The sequence below is a fragment of the Plutella xylostella genome, chromosome 29 (genome assembly GCF_932276165.1).
Source record: "Plutella xylostella chromosome 29, ilPluXylo3.1, whole genome shotgun sequence".
Lineage (NCBI taxonomy): Eukaryota > Metazoa > Arthropoda > Insecta > Lepidoptera > Plutellidae > Plutella > Plutella xylostella.
In genome coordinates, this window is record NC_064009.1 from 2615642 (window position 1) to 2637109 (window position 21468).

At 37.3% G+C, this 21468-nt stretch overlaps 2 protein-coding genes across 2 annotated transcripts in view; both read right to left on the reverse strand.

Moving 5' to 3' along the window:
• Positions 1 to 950: 950 nt before the first annotated feature.
• Positions 951 to 21468, reverse strand: part of LOC105388958 (GTP-binding protein REM 1) — a 93141-nt gene continuing 72623 nt past the window's right edge. The window contains exons 3-5 of the mRNA XM_038116109.2: positions 7323 to 7414; positions 5940 to 6129; positions 951 to 2086 (exon numbers count right to left, since the gene is read on the reverse strand). Coding sequence (XP_037972037.2) covers positions 1809 to 2086; positions 5940 to 6129; positions 7323 to 7414 — 560 coding nt within the window. The 3' untranslated portion in view covers positions 951 to 1808. The remainder of the gene's footprint in view (positions 2087 to 5939; positions 6130 to 7322; positions 7415 to 21468) is intronic.
• Positions 13602 to 16472, reverse strand: LOC105390030. The gene is made up of 2 exons (XM_011561259.3): positions 15812 to 16472; positions 13602 to 15667 (listed from the first exon to the last, which is right to left on the reverse strand). The coding sequence occupies exons 1-2, from the start codon at positions 16245 to 16247 to the stop codon at positions 15036 to 15038; spliced, it is 1068 nt and encodes a 355-aa protein (XP_011559561.3). The 5' UTR covers positions 16248 to 16472; the 3' UTR covers positions 13602 to 15035.

Here is a 21468-nt window from a genome sequence, read left to right on the forward strand (position 1 = left end):
AACAACTATTATAATTGATGAAATTTTCAATTTAACTTATGTTTCAAAAGTACGAAATTTTATTTAAGTATATCATGTAAGTGGTAAATTTCATATTTAGGTATCATTTATAACATCAAATCCTTTCGTGCGAATGCATTGATGTTATTATGTACTAACAATATACTTACTTACATATTTACATAGCTAAATAAATGTATGCATTTATCATTTTTAACAGTGGGTTGTGGAATACAATAATACAAATTACGTACTTAGCTGTTTTCTGTTTTTAATTTTTTTTTGCATATGATATAGGTAGGTTAACATAAGCAGAAAATATTTCTCACAAAACAACATTGGCTACAATAGATCTTATGACAAAATGCTTTATAAATTATTTATTAATACTTTTTAAGAATATTTATCTAATATACATAATTTCTGTAGGTATTTGGCCTGGTTGGAAGGATTATAGTGGAACCTTCATATCTCAAAATTAATACAAAAAATATTGGGTAATTACAGCTACAGTTTCATTTATACTCGGATATTTTTTGGTCATAAAATTTTATCGAAATGTTGAATTGACGGTCTCGTATAAGACGTCATTGTCAATCATCCTTGCATGGGTCCCTTAAAGACGTAGTTAAAAGTAGGTATATCGCGATTCGTCATAAATAAGCAGCTTTGATTGGCTCATTAAACGAGTTTATTGACGTCGATAGCACGTATTGCGGGTCCAGAGCAGTATAGCATGTATAGAGCATGTAGCTAGAAAGATAAGACGTGATAAAAATACATAACGCCATTCACGTAGTGCGTTGTCGTGCTCCCCGTGCTACATTCGATGCATGGCTGACGTGACATAACATGCGCATAATGCATGTCTCACTAATCTCATCGCGGTGTTTTAGGTGAGTCGTGATAAAATCTGAAATGATCTTTATCTTCGTCGTTAAGGGTGCCGTGCAGCTGAGAGATTGTACATTTTATTCTGAGGTAGGTACAAATGAATATTTTAATTCATTGGGCTTTAGGTATATATTTTTCTACAATGGTCCAGTAAATTTTTTGGGCATCTCATAACCATAGGTAATATTATGTATTTAGATTAAGTAAGTAATTATAGTTATGACTTAAATTAATATTGCTGATATTTTTTAACCTCTAGTATTATTATTAGACTGTGTAATGACTAATGATAAATTTTATATTTGTATACAGGCAAATACTGTATCTATCACTTAAAGGTAATAATTATCTATAGTTCAAATACATCTTATATTAAATTCTCTCGACGTTTGGCACATAAAGACAACAAATAATACGAACAAATATCTATCAAACAACTAACCGACTTTGTTTTTCGAAGTCGGTTAAAACATTGATTCTCGTATCAGTCGTACTTATCACGATGTCTATGCAAATGAACAATGATAGTCGTTTTGCTTCCAAATCATCATCATCATCAACTTATAACGCTGCTGGATGTAGGCCTCATCCAAAGCACGCCTCTGGATGCAATCTATAGCTTCCAAATTATTGACCGGTATTAAACTAAGCTTCACGATGTTGTTTTGAGCTGTTTCACGGTGTCTGGCTAAAAGTTTAAGGGAATCATGATTGACGAAATACGATTGATACGAAGCAAAATACACAGTGGAAGCCAATATATTTCTAAAATTAACACAAATAACATCCGCCAACTCGCAACTCCCAAAACCAACGCAAAAAACACCACAAAACCTTACAACTAGCACCTGTCTCTGAACACACGGACCGCAGGCTCACACGAACACGGGGCCTTCAGTCCGTCGGGTCTCCACTCACAGCACATTCAGGTTCTCACAGTTTTTGAATTTCGAATCCTCTTTTCCAAAAATCCAGGTCAGCATCTGTCTGGCCTTCATGCTGGCTCGTACGACCCCCCTGGATTTGTACCAATGGGCGGGCGAGGATTCTCTGCCTCCCTCGGCCGAGTACTGTTGTTTCTTTAGCCGGATCTGGTTGAGGATGCCGACTAGGAGTTCGTCCACGTTGTGGTTGATTCCGACTGATACTTCGATGAACTTGGCCTTGTAGGTGCACGCCATGCACTTGCCATCTGCCGGGGGAGAGAGGTTATGTTATTATACACTTTAGACACAAGGTAGGTGGAACTTTCTCATAGCTCGCGAGTGGTTTATACTTTAAATACACTTTCCAGCAATGAAACACATACGGTGCCAAATAACTCCTAAACGGAAATAATACTATCATAATGACGCCGTCTGCAATATTGTCTAATTATAACGTAAATATTTTCATAAACATCTAGGTAAGTGGACCTTTTTCATTTCTCTTGCTGAGCGTAGATTCGCAATAGGTAGCCTATGTGTAAATTCAGGGTGACTGGTGGTTACTACATGGATTTTTTTATAAAATTTGGTCCAGCCGCCAGCCGTTCGTTTATCTTTTACGCTTGCATTATGTAAAGTACCTGAGCATTGTCGGACGATATATACCTACTGTACGTTAAAAGCTCAGCTAAAAACGAAAACAGAGTTGTTTTTCTTAATGAAATTAATTTATTTTAACTGTAAATTTGTAATGTTTTTTTTCGTGAAAATAAATGTTTTTCTTCCTTTTATCCTGTCTTCTAAATTGTGCTTGGAATGTTTTAAAATAATTAGAGTTAAAGTAAAATACAAGAAAATTTTCCACTGTTTACATGAGTCTGCTAAAGATAATGAGAATTTTATCAGATTACTGCGAAAGCCTTTCTAAGCTTATCCTAATTATTATTATTTCAATACCCTTGAAGTATAAAAGGTAATTTTCTTACAAATTAGTTACAGAGAAAATGTAGAAATGGTAAAGGTTGGCTGGTAGAAATTGCTTTTTAGCAATAAGTCCGCCTTTGTGCGCAAATTATTAGCTCTGTTTTTTAAATGTTTCCATGTAAAAATTGATTTTTGTGTACAATAAAGTGTAAATAAATAAATATGTTTCCAAGCAATTTAAATAATTCACTTAGGTACCTACTTACTTACTAGCTACTTAAAATCTATCATTTCTGCCAGATAATAAAAAAATAGGGAATATTATATTATATAGAATCAGCGCTATACATATTAAGTCCTAATTATTCTGTAACTATTGTAAAATAAACACATTTGTTCTTTGTTGTTCTTTCAAAATAGAGCTATCCTGAACATTTAATTTCCCTTCACTGTCGACGATTCCCTGTATAAAATAATTCAAAATTAAAAGTTTCAGAGACAAAAATTATTAACAATAATATTAATATCGGGAGCGGCTGTAATAATCAAAATACTTCTTCCGAAGTACAAGTGGTTCCATGGATTACGTCCCCAGTCTTCAGGGAAATCAATTGCTTTCAAGTCTTAGTACAGTCCGATCCTCATTTTTTTTATTTAAGCATTATGTTCAAAGAGAATACCGGATTTTTAAAACCTTTACAGCTACTTAATGAGTATTCTTAAAAACATCGCAAATAGGATCTACATCTACAGCCATTTTTTATTCATCCATGTAAGAGTTACGTACAACGCAACGCCACCAAAAGAAACAGAGATGCTCAGTACTTGTTTTGGCGGTTAATATAATAAATCAGCCAAGAGCACACTATCATGAATAAAAACCCCATTTTACCCTAACTATTATCAGTTTATTTCCCCCATTATAGTAAACCGGTAGCAGAGCATACAGCATACAGTCATCTTATCTTAAACAGTTTGGCAGTACCTAATAAAATGCTGACAGTTTGTTTGATTTGTTTTTGTATCTGACAGCATATTGTTAATCTAAGCGGTTTGTGAGTTTGACTAAGTACAAAAGTGTAGGCATAACTACTAATGAGGCTGACTGTACCTCGGCCTAAGTGTGAGAAGAAATAAACGAACGAAGGCTGGTTTTCCGCAATAAATAATGGAGAGATTCAATCAAGTGAGTTTCTGTTCATTAGCCGGCGGACAGACGGAACCCGACAGCGGCCATTGGCTATACAGGGTGGGATTTTTATCAGTGTACAGTCAGCAAAAGAGATATGTTAGGCCACCCCAGCGCAAACCTTATTTTTAAGACCCACCGACGGGTTGGATACAATTATGTTATGGAAATACTTACCCACAAATTCATAGACCGTATTGTAAGGTAACAAGGTTAAAATTGACTTTCAAACACACGAGTTTCGGCTCTTTACGTCAAAAAGTAAAAATTCGTATATCACAACGTCCATTTTAAACCTGTTGTAAAGTGTGAAAAAGCTCGACGGTTAACCTCTAGAATCTAGATATTATTTGATTGATCTATCTTCCACCTATGAAGAAGGCAAAGTAAAAATAATTCCTTTGGTGGTAGGTCGTATCGCATTGTAGAGCTTAGATCTAACGGCACATTTTGCCTGTTTTGTTAGTGGCAATACAGCTCTTACTACGAACAAAATACCTGATAAGCCTAGTAAATTATTCTTGATTAAATTTTATAATACGCCTCTATCCATTTCCCCAAATTAATGCCGTGGAATAATTTATAAGGCTTTGATGACGCACTCAATATGGGATGAGTTATACATACAAAATGCGTTTACGCTCAAATAATTATTAAAATATATATTTCCGTATTTTATTTTACTCATAAAGGGTAACTTGATATCAAAATTAACCTCTCTGCCTTTGTTTTAAAAATCTGTACTAGAATCTTTCTGATGTAGGTAAGTATAATTGACTTCGGTTTCAATCTAAGTTATTCAAAACTTTACGTTTTTTAAAATCCTATGACGGTTTGTAGGAAATCCTTTCCAGTGCACATCGATCTAACCTGACTTACAACTTTTGATTGGAACGGCATAAGCGGGTCCATCAAATCTCTGAGCACTCGATCGTGACTTGATTCCAGAAGCCGCATGAAACGACCTTCGATGGAATAAACTAAACATAAAATTCCACTAGTAGACCGTACTTACTTAACATAACAGCGGCTGCTCTACGGGTTCGTTATCGACGTCGATAAAGTAGTTTAATGCGCGTTTCAATAATCTCAGCGTCGTATTTATGGCGCATCGCCATGTAGTGACGTTTATATACCTACGTCGATAACGAACCCGTGCAGCGGCAGCAGGTACTCACGATCTCGCCCATACGAGATTACTAACCTTTTGCTGCGACCGAAAGAATTTCTTGGGGATATTTTGAGGTTACAAAAGTCTCTTTGTGCCAACCCTGCAGTGCTCATAAAGTGGCCGGTCATATTTTCCCAAGTACCGATAACCATTGCGGTAACCAGGGTACACGAGATCACAAATAGGCAAAAGTTGCGTGCAGCCACTGGAGGGTTACTTTGTACTGACGAAAAACGAACGAACGAGAGCTGTCGTGCAATACAACGAGATCGATTTGTGGCTCAAGCAGCAGCAGCGCTTCTAGACTTCGTTTTTCGTCATATAAAGTGACCACCCTGGGCCAACGACCTTTGACAGCGGTAGCTAAGTAATAGCAGAAAGAACCATGAAAGAACCAGTATTATTGCGCTTGGCAGAGATGAGTGCCTCAATTATTCACGTAACAAAACGTCATGTTAGCGACAACCATTCTATGTCACTCAACCACGAAAATGTGCGAAGAATCTAAACTGGATACTTATTACGATATAGCTAAGTAAGTACTAGACTAATACTTTAAGTACCTACAATTCGCAATTTACTACTGTAGCGCCTTTTCTCTCTTAAAGCTAAGCGTGCTATCGTACGAAGAGCATTTTCATAAATGAAAACTATGCCGATGTAGTGGACGCACTTGTGTGAATTTCTAAACAAAGAATACTGAATTCGATGCGTCCGTTGCGTACGACGCTTACCTTCAAAATGTCCCTCGTTTGAAAATGCCGGTCGCTAAGATGCCATCATCGTTTAGCTACATACATCGGGAACACCTGCATAAATCGGGGCAGCAGCTCACCTTGCGTGGAGACGGCGCGGCTGCGGGCCAGGTCGATCTTGTTAGCCGCCAGCACGGCGGGCCGCGCGCGCAGCATGTCCCCGTCTAGAAGCCTCGCCAGCTCCTGTTCTGCCTTCTGGAACGACGCCTTGTCCACCACGGAGTAGATGATGATGAAGGCGTCTGGCGGTTCCAGCCGCTCCATCTCTTCCTGAGGGAAGGACAGGGATTTAAAAGTCACAGCAAATATAAGCGTAACGTCAACGGATCGCCTTTCTTTTCTCCTATCAACCAGGCGTTTGCGAGCTCGCGACAGAAGAATAGAAAGGCGTTACGTATTAGCGTATATATAAATGTACTGCATAGAACAACGCGGACTCGGGTGATTCATACTCAATGATGTACTGTGACCATAAAAGGGAGTTTTATTGAAACTTTGAGGTGATGTAGCTATTGAACGGATGGAAGGAATGAAGTGCAGTCTTCTTTGTGTTAAAGGTGATTTGATTGCGAGTATTTTGAGATATGTTTTGTTGAAATTGGGTTTGCTGTTCGGAAGTTATGAGCCTTTTTATGTAAGTTTGTGCTCTAAGAGGATCCAATCTGTGATTGTAAGAAAATACCTGAATACTTCAGACATTCTTTATTTAAATTAACACTTCCAATATAAGTCTACACTAAAAGCCATCTAAAATACATAATTTATTGGCGCTAAAGCGGCGGTGGAGGTATGAGTGTCAAGTAGCCAATAGCTACAGGTTTGTGTCGACGTATAGGAGCGGGTCAATAAGCCCTTCAGACGAACCCCCTTTCCCCTTGTCCCTTTGAAATACAACAAAAGAGCCGGCTACTATGCACGAGTTTCTATGTAAATATAACTCTTTGGAACTGTCTCCGATTGCGAATTCACAATGATTCACCAAATGTAATTAACGAGGGATCATATTCCGGAATACCCTTGTTATGATAAAAAAGGATATTATTTTAAGGTATATCTAAGTGAATTGTTTGTGAAGTTATTGTCTGCTTGTGTGTGTGTGTGGCCCATCAAAGAGGATGAATCATTTCACTTTTGAAAAATTTGGTGGTCATATTGGTAATCATTCTACATTATGTCATGAGAGTCATGAGACCTTCCGCATAGCAGTCAGGGTCACTAACCACTACACCATTCGGTCCTCAATAAATTATGATGATTCCCTCATTACTACAGCGTTATACAGGGTGTTGCAAAAAGGGTATACTAAGCCAAAAGGGGGTGACTCAAGGGGTCATTCTGAACAACTTTTGTTCTACGAGTTTTGGATATTCACGAATATAAAAATTCCTTTTCCATAGAAACTTTGTTGGTCACGTGACTTTTTACTATGAACCCTTTTTGCAACACCCTGTATAAAAGCTTACCTTAACCGTAGTGCAGTTGACGAAGTATAGTTCAGATTCTTCCCCGTTCAGCATTATCGATACCTTCTGTTCGATGCCCTCTCCATCGCTTTCTGTAGGAACAAAATAAGGAAGAGTTGTTAACATGGACTAAGATTTTTATCCTAAAGTATCCCTAAGGTTGTCTTGATAGATAGATAGATAGATAAAGCGTTTATTTGATCCACTTTCTTACATACACAACAAATCACAATTACAGATATACACATTTGTACTTATAACTAGGTAAATAGTAGCTATGATAAAGACAGGTTTGTACTTGGCAGGTTGTGTGTTGAAGCGGACCAAAAGGGTGAAGTAACTCAGCGTGGATGTTTACTCCAGGAGCAAACCGCTGATTTTCAGTTACCTCCCATTTAATTGTTCCAAGGGTGCCGAATTACATAAATTGTGAGCAAAAAAAACTACTTAAAATATATTGTTTTGAAGAAAAATTACCTATTTTAGTTTGATAATGTTGTAAAGGTGTGCAGCTAACCAGCAAGAGACACAGGGTCGTACTCAGTGGATGACAGAGCACCCACCATAGTATTAATATTGCATGAATGTATTTATTGTTAGACGATCTGCGCCGGATGTAACAAAAATATAGAAAATATGTAATGAATAAATAGTTATTGTAGATAACTAAATTTGTTATCAAGTCTTTTGCTTAACCTTTAAGTATGGACGTCATTTTTTCTTAACACCAGTGCGGACGTGGAGCCTCACAGGCTCCTATATGCATACACTTTTTTTTTGAGAATTTGATATAAGATTACTTTAAAACTGATTGGATATTGTATTTAAAGGATTTAGCAATAAAATAACGTGCTTATGTAATCAAATATTATTTAAAAAAATATAGAAATGTGAAAAATTCAAACTTATGGCACTTTTAAGTCCTAATTTACTGAGGCTACATTTTCTGGTATTAAAAACAGTCAAACTTATTACTATAACAAAATTAGTCTTATTTTCTTAAAATATAATACATAAGTAACCGAAAACACAAAACACCTGCTTCAGGTAACTATTATATAAAATATTGACCACAGTCTAATAGCGCCAATTTATTGGCAGTCAATGCACAGAGGTCTAGAACACTTGGAGACACACAGGCAACACAAACATAGGTATTCATCCTATATTTTTTCGCGGGACAGATTCTACATGCTCTTGTGGACCCTTGACTGGTTTCTTGATCCTGGACACCTTCTGTGACCATAATTATCATCACCTAAAACTCGATTCATTAGTCAACCTCAGTTCTCTTGGCAATCGTCTATTTATATCACATCTTTGCACATGAGGCACTACGTGCACACGTGCTAGTTTTTTTTTAAATTACCTTTACCTTTAGAAGTACCAGCATTACTTATTTTTCACATTAAAAAAAAAAATCTAAAAAAAACATAATCGCCCATACAAAATATATTGTATGACAACAATGGACGTGTAGCCTGACAGGCTCCAGTCAATTTTTTGATGGTCATTACTCACGTGATATTCACCGGACGACTCAACCTCCTCCCTCATTGGTAATTTGGCAACTAAAACAAAAGCTACTGAGCCGCTCAATCGCGGGGATCGGGGGGAAATAGGCAAAACTATGAAAACGTAAACATTAGGTAGCCTGTGAGACTCCACGTCCATACTTAAAGGTTAATAAGAAGAAACAATTTTATTTTATTTTTAAAATTAATTTTATTTTTTAAGAGCCTTATAGGTGGTGGAATATTATTCCAGCATTTTGTTGCTTGATAACGGAAACTTCCTTCAAACGCGGCGCTAACATGTTTAGGGACAGACAAAATTGGGCGGAAAGATCTAGTACCATACCTGTCATGAAAAGGGGAGAAACAAAGTTTAGAAAACAAGTATTCAGGTTTTTGAAACTTTAACACGTCGAAAACTAGGCTACAAGTATGCAGGTACCTTCGGGCCTCCATGTTTAGCATGGATGCTTTATTTAGAAAAGGAGTAATGTGTCCTCGAGGTGGTACGTCAAAACAAAAACGACAGCAGGCGTTTTGCACCCGCTGTATTAGACGCCGAGTTCGCTCAAGAAGACAAGGGCCGTAAACAGTATCTCCATAATTCAGCCTAGAGAGGATTAGAGTCTCACACAGCGTAATGCGTACTTTTTCTGTTAGTAAGGAGCGGATTTTATATAGAACTTTAAGACGGAAAAAACAGTTTTTGACAATATTCTGAATGTGATTTTCAAATTTTAAACCACTATCAAGGAGCAAACCCAGACACTTTGCCTCGTGAACGCGTTCAATACTCTGGCCTTTCATGTTTATAGTTAAAGCATTAGTATTAATAATGTTTCTGACCTGCATAGTGGAGCCCAAAACCATATATTTCGATTTAGATGGGTTCAGCACCAACGCATTATCTTTAGACCAGTTATCTATGTTATCAAGATCACCATTGATTCCCTCCAGTACTTTTTGCAAATTATCCAGTGCGACTGATGCATAGAGTTGAACATCATCAGCGTAACAGTGGTACTTACAATATTTAATTTCAGCGGTTAGATCCGTGCTATAAATTATAAACAAAAGGGGACCAAGGATTGAGCCTTGCGGTACCCCACGACTAACGGGTAAAGGATTTGATGTGATGCTAGTGCCATTATTCAGCATTAGTTTGACAGACTGGGTTCTATTCGACAGATAACTGTTGAACCAATCAATGGCATGACCACTTATACCATAGTAAGTTAATTTAGCTAGAAGCAGATCAATATCCAGGCAATCAAACGCACGTGAGAAGTCCAGCAACGATAGAATCGTCGCATTACCTATGTCCTGTTCAGCCAGAATATTATCTGTAACATCAAGCAATGCAGTAATTGTACCACGATTCTTGCGGAATCCAGACTGTAAGGATGGAAGTATATTGTTTTCCTCAATAAATTTTATAAGTTGGGTGTAGACGGCTTTCTCTACTAGTTTTGATAAAAAAGGTAGAATACTAATTGGCCTTAGATCCTTAAGTGAAGTGGGTTGGTCGACCTTAGGCAGTGGGTTAATTAGTGCTGATTTCCAGCACTTCGGAACAGACTGTTCAGTAATAGACCTATTAACGATAGCAGTAATAGCTGTTAAAGTATGTGGAAGTGTAAGAAAAATCATATCCCGGTTAATACCATCTATGCCTGTAGCATTGGATGTTATAGCAACAATATATCTGGCAATCTCAGTTTCAGAGACTGGGTTAAGCTCGAACACAGCAGTACCAAAACGGTGAGTAGTAAAAAAGTCAAGGTTGGAAACAGGAACATCGTTAGTACCAGGAATATCTAAAAAATGCTCATTAATTTTGTTTGGATCATTAAAAGAATCTGGTAAGCTGTCACTTTTAGAAGGATCGACTAAGACCTTATTCTTCAAATTTTTCCAAAGCTTTTTCGGTTCATTAATTTGGGTATTAATAAATTGATCAAAATAGGCGCGTTTTTCATTGGCTATACTAGTAACGACAAGTTTTTTTAAATCTTTATAGTGCTTTTTATGTTCATCGGATTTAGTTAGTCTAAATTTCTCATGTGCTTTGTTACGTAAGTCAATCATTAGCTTGCAAGAGTCAGTCACCCACGGGAGAGACTGACCCTCTCGAACCCTAATGGATCTAACAGGTGCATGTTTATCAAAGAGTGATGTTATTAAGATGTTAAATTGATTTACTGCCAAATCCACTGTAGAGCAACTAATTAAAGCTTCGAAGTCTAATGCAAAAAGATCTCTGTTAAAGTTTTCTAAGTTTATATGATTTATAGGTCTAAAAGTTAAGAATTTAACTGGGGGCTTAATTTTTTTTATGGCTAAAGTTACATTTATCATGGCGTGTCCCAACGACCCGGTGATATTGGTGACAGTGACATCACTAACTTTTATATTAGTACAAACAAGGTCTATAAGAGTCTCATTACCCACAGAGTAATGTGTAGGCTGAGTAACTACTTGTTTTAAATGTAGGTAATCAATAAATTGGTTAATTTTTTTAGCTTCATTAGTACTCATATCCATCATATTAACATTAAAATCACCTAGTAGGACCACTTGATCATGATTAGAAAAAGAAGTTACTGATTCTGTTAAGGCATCAATAAATACATCTAGATTTATCCACGACGGTCTATAAGCCGTACCTATAGCTATACGGTATCCTTTAACTCGCGTTGAAATCCAGTATTGTTCTACATTAACTGAAGGGTGATTTAGGTAACGCACATTAATATTATTCTTAATATAAAAACCAACACCGCCCCCGCGAGAGCGCCCCATGTGTGCGGGGCGGGGTGCATGGCGTAGCCTGTAGCCCGGCACTGAGGGCGCGCACGCCCCCTGTCCCTGGCCCAGCCACGTCTCATTTATAGCAACTATATCTGCCTGAAAACGATCCATTGCGAAAATAAAGTCATCATGTCCTGTATTTAAAGAACCTGCATTAAATAGACCTAATTTTAAGAATTTGTTATTATTCATGGAAAAGAGATCAGGGTGGCATACCTACCCACTTACTAAAGTGTATGCATAATAAACCAGTGCAAATGACAAATAAATAAAACAGATTTGTTTTCAAGCTGAAAATGCCCAGTATATACTATGAAAAGGACAAAACCATCATCACAGCACCTGTGCCACACATATGTGGCTGAAAAAGAATCAGTCTCCTGTTCCACTTCAACACTCAACCTGTCTGAATTTAAATTGAGCAAGCAACATCCTAACTGGTACATAGTACACCTCCAGTATGTATATAACACAAAGACAACCACAAAACAATAGTTACCACAGGGGTATAATCGTGACAGTTCTGACATTGCGAAAAAGAGACGCTTAGCTACATTAAGCGTAAGAAAGAAACGTTAAGCTGTAAATGTTTTTTGTCCTTTTTGCTGTGGCGCCTGTTTACGTCAGTTCTCTTTGCCAAACAATGAAACAAATGAAAAATCTTTGCCAAACAAAGGCTGACAGTTACAACAAAATTTTCTAAATGCTATTTATTTTTGATTTGCTAGTGATTTGTGGGTGTTTATTAAGTTTATTAGACTATTATCATCACTTAACGAGTGTGTGACATGGGTGGGTGGATTTTGTTCGGTTGTATAGAGCATATTGAACGAAAACATGATGGAATGATGGATGAGATATATTTTCACATGTAAGTAGATACTATCAAGTTTAACAAGCTTACATTCATCATAGTACTATCTATTGGCTCGATTTTAATATAAAACGATACTAATTTTAATACTGTAAGGTCTTTTAGTATCAGTTTTAAGTAAAAATTACGAGGTACCATATCATAACAAATCACATGGTGTTGCAAGTTATTGAAAATTTATTTTACCCACAAATATTATAGTATGCAAAGAAAATACTAGAAATTGTAACGGACTCGGGTTGGGTTTACAAATGGGGCGCACGAATTCGGTTTTTGTGAAGATTGTATTTTGTAGAAGTCATTCTCCTCTTTCAAATGAGGTGCCTCTCATTGTGAGGAAACGTTCGTTTCGTTTTTTTCTTCTATGTGTGATTTCTTCTGTATAATATAAAGTTTATTGTATTGATACGAAATGCGTGTTTCCTTTAAAAAAAACCCCATCACATATTTGGCCCACGATTATAATGCTCATGCTCATCCATTTATCTCTGCTTCATAGGTTTCCGACAAAAAAAAAAACAAGAAAATGGATAGACATTACCGGTCGCACAAATTGGGAACTAAACAAAAATTGTGTTCGGCACATTTTGAAGAGGATTGTTTCGATTGGACGAAGACAATGAATCATACAATCCACTCAGTTTGTGTATATTAAATTGAAATCAAATAAGTATGAGTAAAGTATTTTTTCTTATATCGTCGGTTGACAGGAAAAACTCACTAAGGCTGATTTTTCAATATTCACAGAAAGAAACATTGAGACGCAACAGCATCAAAATTATTTCCCAGCAAAACTTTTATCTGGCTATTGAAAAATTAGCCTTTAGTGTCTTTTTCCTATCAACCGACGATATACTCAAGTTTTGTTTTTGTTATTATGATAAGTTAAATTTCCCCATATTTAGGTTTAATTTTTTTGTCGGCAACATCTATGGTTTGAGTGAGAAAGAGAATAGTGCACACGGCGATTGCCAGTCTAGAGGTAGTAGGTCTATGATAGTTACATAGTTTCAACTCATTGCTAAGGTATATCAGAAAATATTGAGGATTATTTAGTCTATGATTATAGGCAATTAGGCACCCACAAGTACACAGAGGAATATCACATAATAAAAATAATTATGTAGGTACAATACACAGATGTAAAACAGCCCAATGCTCCTGCATGGAAATAGTGTGGGCATGTTAATTAATTCAAGAACAGCATCACATACGTAGATAGTAGGTACATATCTAGATACAAAAAGGTTCAACAATGCAAGACTAAATATAATATTAATATTTATGTATATTGATATAAGTAGGTGAAATAGCACTAAGCAAACAAAACCTGTAGGTATTATAGTTTATGTTATATAAATACTAGTCTCAGTAACAAACACACAGTCATTACCACACAGACAGACAGAACTAAAAAAAACATTATGCAGGCATGAATATAGGTACAGTAATACATATTTATGAGCTATCACAATAATATAATGCAAGATACTAGTGTACTTTGAAAACATTAATGTAACAAATAATATTAATTTCCAGCAAATGAATAAGTAGCACTGATTGATTGATGTGAACAATGCCACATATATTTAATACAGAATCATAAAAAAGCAACAGTTGTTTAATTATTCATATTTCCAGTAGACTACTATATAGCATAGCATTAGACATGTAAGATACAAGAAGATATTAGCTGTCGACAATGCTACAGATGTTTAATACAGAAACATAGACAGCAAGGGTTGTTTCATTAATACTATTTTCAAACATCAGACTAGTTACATAACAATAATACCAGTTAGATAACAGTTTAAAGTGTTTTGATATTAACATGAGGTACAACCAAAAGTTAGGAACATTATAATGATAGGATTCTACATGTAAAAACTGGAATGCCACTAAAATATGTAGAATGCACAGGTTAGAAAGGACAAAACTGCAGTTTGAAAGCAGTGTCGGTATGTTATTCAATTCAAAATCAGCTTGATATAAAATAACAGCGCCTATGATCAAGTATGAACACACAAATTCCAATGCAGAATGGACACTAAGTAGGTAAATGACACATTGAAGAAAAAACAAATATATTAGATAGCTCAGGTAGAAGATTTAGGCAAATTGACACCAAAAACACGCTCTAGATCAGCTTCAGAACAGATCAGGAAGGCTAGACTATTTTCAAACATCAGACTAGTTACATAACAATAATAACAGTTAGATAACATTTTAAAGTGTTTTGATATTAACATAAGGTACAACCAAAAGTTAAAAGGAACATTATAATGATAGGATTCTACATGTAAAAACTGGAATGCCACTAAACTATGTAGAATGCACAGGTTAGAAAGGACAAAACTGCAGTTTGAAAGCAGTGTCGGTATGTTATTCAATTCAAAATCAGCTTGATATAAAATAACAGAGCCTATGATCAAGTATGAACACACAAATTCTAATGCAGAATGGACACTAAGTAGGTAAATGACACATTGAATAAAAACAAATATATTAAATAGCTCAGGTAGAAGATTTAGGCAAATTAACACCAAAAATATGCTCTAGATCAGCTTCAGAACGGATCAGGAAGGCTGGGGAGACATCAGTTTGCCTTGCATATATTCTGCCATCCCTCGTCCAAGCATGCTTCCAATTTTTTTGCTGTCGACTCACTCTGACCTTTCCAAATAGAATTCTGTTGAATTTTGTGAGACGCTCGTTCAGGTAAAATGGCTTGGGGTCATGAGCTGCCAAGCCAAGGTCTGTTGTGGTTGCCCCTCGCCGCACCCTTGCACACTTGATCAGCTCATCACGGGTAGCACGCCGAGCCAAACGGATTACCAGGGGGCGGGGCCGCGATGTGGGTCCACTGCTGCTTATGCTGACAATGCGCCTTGGTCCCATGCGCATGGCAGACACAATGTCCCTTTCCTCAAGAATAGTTCCCAGCTTTTTCGCAACAGCCATCACTATATGAAGTGGGGACTCACCATCAAGCTCCGGGATCCCAGAGATCTCAATATCTGTAAGCAGAGCTGATTGTTCCCGCTCATTGAGGTCCGAGCGAAGTTCTGCAATAGATTCCTGCAGCTGTGCAATCGTTCCATCTTGTTCCGAGCCAGGCCCAGCAGCAGCATTGTGGTTTGCATTGGCTGCGGAGAGATCAGATCGTAATTGTTGGTTCTCTAGCTCCACAGTAAGGAGACGTTTGTTGAGGGAAATTATGTCATCGCAGGCCTGCTGCAGGCGGGTGGAGAGGGTGTCACTTATGTTAGTAAGATTAGATTCAAACTTACTTATCATGGCCTCAAGTTTGCCTTCCAGAATGCACTTCAGACTATCTATTTTGGTGCCAAGTTTGTATTCCAGCTTCTTGTCCATCAGTTCAGCAAACTTATCGTACGTGATACTGTCGGAATCTCCAGAGCCTGTGCGATGAGTTGCAGCATTTTCAGTAGCTGGCTCTATTTCCTCACATGACATATCCATATCGGGCGCACCTGCACTGGCTGCATCAGGTAGGCGGCGGATCGGAGTGCTGTCGCCTCGCCGTCTAGTATTTATCTTGCCGTTACATTCAGGACATTGCCATAGACGACGCAGATTTTGTAGGTTAGCCTGATAGTAGGAGACCGAAATATTCACGCATTGGAAGTTGTAGCACTTATTACACGCGGTGCATCGTAATAACTCACGGTCACCTATTGGTTTTTCGCATGCCGGGCAAATCATTTTGTTTTGGTAAAAAGGTAATGATGGCCGACAGCCCACGCGCACCAAATTTGTTTAGAATGCAAAACCAAAATTTTTGAAGTCACTTGGAGTGCTGGACTATTTAATTATAAGAAAGATGTTCACTTTTATGTTTTAGACTATACACAACGTATTGAAAATTGATAATTCAGTCTAAATTTATGAAATTTTGCTCAGGAGTTTCAAAAACCAAACTAGCAGTCTTGAAGAAATCGCTTTTGGCGTTCGCTATTTTTGAACATATATGTTGAGTATACATATATGTTACTAGCTGTTCCCGCAATCTTCGCTTCGTCTTAAAGAGTTTTCCCGTGGGAATTCCCGTGGGAATTGGGATAAAAAGTAGCCTATGTTCTTTCTTAAGGTCTAGACCATATGTAACATACCAAATTTCATTCAAATCCGTTCAGTAGTTTTGGCGTGAAAAAGTAACAGACAGACAGACACAGTTACTTTCGCATCCTTACTTCCTTACTTATATATATATATATATATATATATATAATATTATAAATGCGAAAGTAACTGTGTCTGTCTGTCTGTCTGTTACTCTTTCACGCCAAAACTATTGAACGGATTTGAATGAAATTTGGTATACATACGGTCTAGACCCTGGGAAAGAACATAGGCTACCTTTTATCCCGGAATTCCCACGGGAAAACTATTTAAGGCGAAGCGAAGCGCGCGGGAACAGCTAGTTTATAATATTAGTTAGGATGTAAGGTTTGTTAATGTGTGTTTCCCTAGAACCTATAGTTACAATACATTGTTATCGGCTTTTCTCATAACTCTGATGTAGTCACGAATAATTATGTCATTTTGTGATCAAAACCACTCACCCCATTATCCCAAGTGACATGATCTTCAGACCTTTAACACAATTTAGATTACTTAACAGGGCAAATATGATAATTTATTTACACAATTTCCCGACGGTGTAAATTCCTATATTTGATCGAAATCACCTGTGTTAGCTCCGGGTTAGTCCAAATACGGACACAAAACTCGAACGTTTTCTGCATTTTTACACTAGGATTTTAGGACCTTTTATTTGTGCCAAGTATGAAAAAATGCAATGCGAACTGGAATGTGCAAATATCAAGTACAGGATGATTCAATTGTGATCTTAAATTCCATACTTGAGTCATTAAGAAAAAGCGTAGCTCACGGGAAACATATAGACTGAAATATTAATTACTTAAGTACTTACTCGTACATTAATAATATTATTATTTAGACGACCGAATGGCGTAGTGGTTAGTGACCCTGACTACTGAGCCGATGGTCCCGGGTTCGATTCCCGGCTGGGGCAGATATTTGTTTAAACATAGATATTTGTTCTCGGGTCTTGGATGTGCCCGTAAAATGGCAATAGGCCCGCCCCCTATTACATTGGGACTAACATACACTCTGGCGAAAAGTGGGTGCAGCAATGCACCTCTGCCTACCCCGCAAGGGAGTACATTAGTACAAGGCGTGAGTGCGTGTTTTTTTTTTTTAATAATAATATTCCCGACATTTTTGGTGTTATTCATGTGCTAATTTTATTCTGCTTCAGTGCACTTTACTCATTACAAGATTAACACCCTTTCAAATTATGTTTAATAAGGGTCTATAATCAAAGGTCTAACAGGGACTCAGCCGACCCTGTCAAATACTATTAAGGGCATCAAATTCACGTCGAGTGGGGAACACATTCGCTGATCGCAGATTCACATACATAATATATATGTATACATGTATATAGTATTATGTAGAATTATGATACGTCTAAAGTCTACTATACGATTTATAGTAATTTATACCTACCTCTATATTTCTCCTCTATATCTACACTATAGTACCTAGACCTAGTTCCCTACCTTAGGTAACTGTAGGTTTTTTTTTAATTTTCATTATAATTCTACAAATATTACGAAAGTTCAGTAGCAATGTTTGTTACTCCTTCCTGTAAAAACTACTGAACGGATATCATGAAATTTGGTATACCTACTTATACCACTTTATATTAATACAAATAACATCATATTTGAGTTATTCTATCATGCTACAATTTCCCTTGTTAGATAACACAAGTAGGCATATGAATATTAGATGCTAAAATAGTAGAGCGCCTTGTATAACGTGGGATCCCTAGAGACTGGATTAGGAAATAATATATTTCCTGTTTAATAAATTGGGTGCTTAATGTGACGAACCAATTATAATCGAGTGTAACAAATATTCACATTAGGTTTATCAAGCATAAAATTATAGGATTCTTAATTTAAAAACAGAGTTAAACAGTTTGTTCCATTAGTTATATCAAATTCGGCCTAAAGAGTAACACCCGCGATCTGTTACACAAAGAGTGCAACAATGTACCTCTGCCTACCTTACAAGGGATTAGGCATAAAACTGTTATACATTATGGAATTCCATGCCATAATATTTATGTAGGGGCGGTGTTAGCTCGGTAGGAGCGGTGGTAGCTCAGTCGGGTAAGTGCCCGCTTCTCACGCAAGAGATGCGGGTTCGAATCCTGGCGCTATTCTTTTAACTTAAGTACAATGTATACCATCGCTCCTACGGTGAAGGAAACCTGCATATCTAGATATGTGAACCCACCAACCCGCAGTGGACCAGCGTGGTGGGAAATGGTCCAAGCTTAGGAAGGCAGTTTAAGACCTTGGGGATATGCACAAAGGTTCCACTCGAGAAAGCCAGGTGCAGGTACTTACACCCCCACAGAGAATAGAATATAATAAAATTTATGTAGGGACCTATCCTAGACCCAATCCTAGCACAGCGCATATTTTCCATACAAAGGCCGGTTGGAATATGGAGTGCATGTCGCGACTGGAGTTCCATTAGTTGGACGTCCAATAGTTGCCGGGATTGACACCCTGTACCTACAACCGCAGGGAACACCCTAGCGATGTCAGTTTTATTATAGCGTTGAAAGGTTAACCCCCGACGAAAAAGAGGGGTCAAATTTAGCGTGGCTGTGTATCTGTACGTGTTTGTATCTGTATGTGGTAGTGAAGCTCCCAAACAGCTTAATCGATTTTCGATTGTTTTTTTTTGGGTCATAGGCATGTTACCTAGTGTGTTCTTAGCCATTTTTTAATGAAAATCGGCTTAGTCGTTCAAAATCAACTTTTACATATTTGGGAAACGAAATGCAATATTCCCCTTGTTATATTGTATTGACATCTCTGTCCTACCCTATCCTCCGAGGGGTGTGGGCACGCACAGTATACATCACCCGGCTTCGTGCACTAGATCAATAATGCTAAGTGACCAGCTGTGATGGCATGTCGGAAATCGCGCAACACTGGGCCGCCCATTTTCATAAATTATCATGCAGGTGTATGTACATAGTAAGTAGGTGGCAAATATGTAACAAACGTAATGTGATAGGCTAAATCAAGTTTGAATAATAACATGTGGCTAAGAACACCATACACATAATTCTCTTGTAAAAACGCTTCGTTATCGGATGAAATACCTCGCTTCCGATGCATTTTTTAAGCTGCGTACACACCGGGCCAACGAACGCCCAACGAACGCCAACGGTTATCCCAACGATGGATATTAACATACATAATACAGGGCAGATTGCAGAAACGAAGGCCAACGAAAAACGTTCGTTGGCGTTCGTTGGCCCGGTGTGTACGCGGCTTTAGAGAATCTAAGAGCAAAGCTCTATCCATGGTACAAGCGACTTTAAAGAAGAGCACGTTCTATGTACTTACTTACATACATTAAAGCTACTAAGTACCTACTGCTAAGGAAAATAAATTCAGATTTGAAATTTCTGAATCCATTATTTGAATACCAATCAACGTTTCATTAAAGCGGTCGCCGCGTCCTAACCGAATGCGGATTTCTGATTGAAAACAGAAGCGCGAGCATAGGATTCGATACTATTTTCGAATCTACACGAAGGGTCGCTGTTACCAAATGCTAAACGTATTTAAATCAAATCTTAAATACATTTTGTACTAACTGACAGACGTATGACAGGCTACTAAATACGTTTAGCGTTTGGTAAAAGCGACCGAGTGATTTGGTAACATGGAAAAAACAAATGCCACTTTTGGAACTAACAATTTGCCATTTTGACAGTGACATTTGACGATACGCAACGTAAACGGAGGTTTCGAATCCTGTGCTCGGGCAACAGATTAATTTCGCAACGTTTTTCTTTTAACCGAACCTTACACTTCCAATATAGGCCAGATGTCTTCGGATCAGATTGGATTTGCCGACGTCGGGTGCACGCCGAAGCTTTTTTATTATTTTTTATTTTATTTGCGATAACACACATTATGTGGGTTCGAGTGGATAAGCTATTCTGGTAGTCTGCTCGTTTTCGCTTGAAATAGCTTCCTTTTATGGTGGAAATTCTTGTAGCATAATTTTTCAATTGCATTGTTTATAGATAGCTCTCGATTTAGCAGATTGATCTATGTTCATATTTATCACCTAGATTGAAAATAATAATATGATTGTGGTGTTAAATTCATCTCCAAACTCTACCTAATCTGCTCATTGCAGATATGGAAAAAAATCTTTTGCATCATCAGCCTTCATTCCTCTATTGCTGGACAGTACGCTGATGATGATAATTATATATTTAGCAGCGTCATATCTAGATGTAATATTTACATGCAGATACATACATGATGCTGGGTGAAGTGTCCGCGCTAGGGTCACTTGTGAAGATAATAATAGGTCGAGTGGTCCATGCCGGTATATTTACGGCAAAGGTTATTTGGGGGAGTTAATAAAAGGATATTTATTTCTATTATTATGACGATAGGGATCTTTATTCTTATTGAGATACACTATCGATAAGTTCTCTTTTCTTAATATTATTCGTACGTACCTATTTAATTAAATTTTTAAGTAGGTAAACGTTTATTGTCTGTACAAGCATACCCTACGTTTTCCACCGGGAAAGCATCTCACATGTTCCATAAAACAGAATGTGAACGCTCAATAATAGTCCATAGATAATAAAATGCCTACATACAGGGTGTTGCAAAAAAGGGTATACTAAGCCGAAACCTACATGTGCAGCATGGTATATCTAAGCCTGAAACTGAAATTGAAAATTCGCGAAAAAAAAAATCATTTTCCATAGAAACTTTGTTGGTCACGTGACTTTTTACTATGGAAAATAAAATATTTTTTTCGCGAATTTCCAAATTCT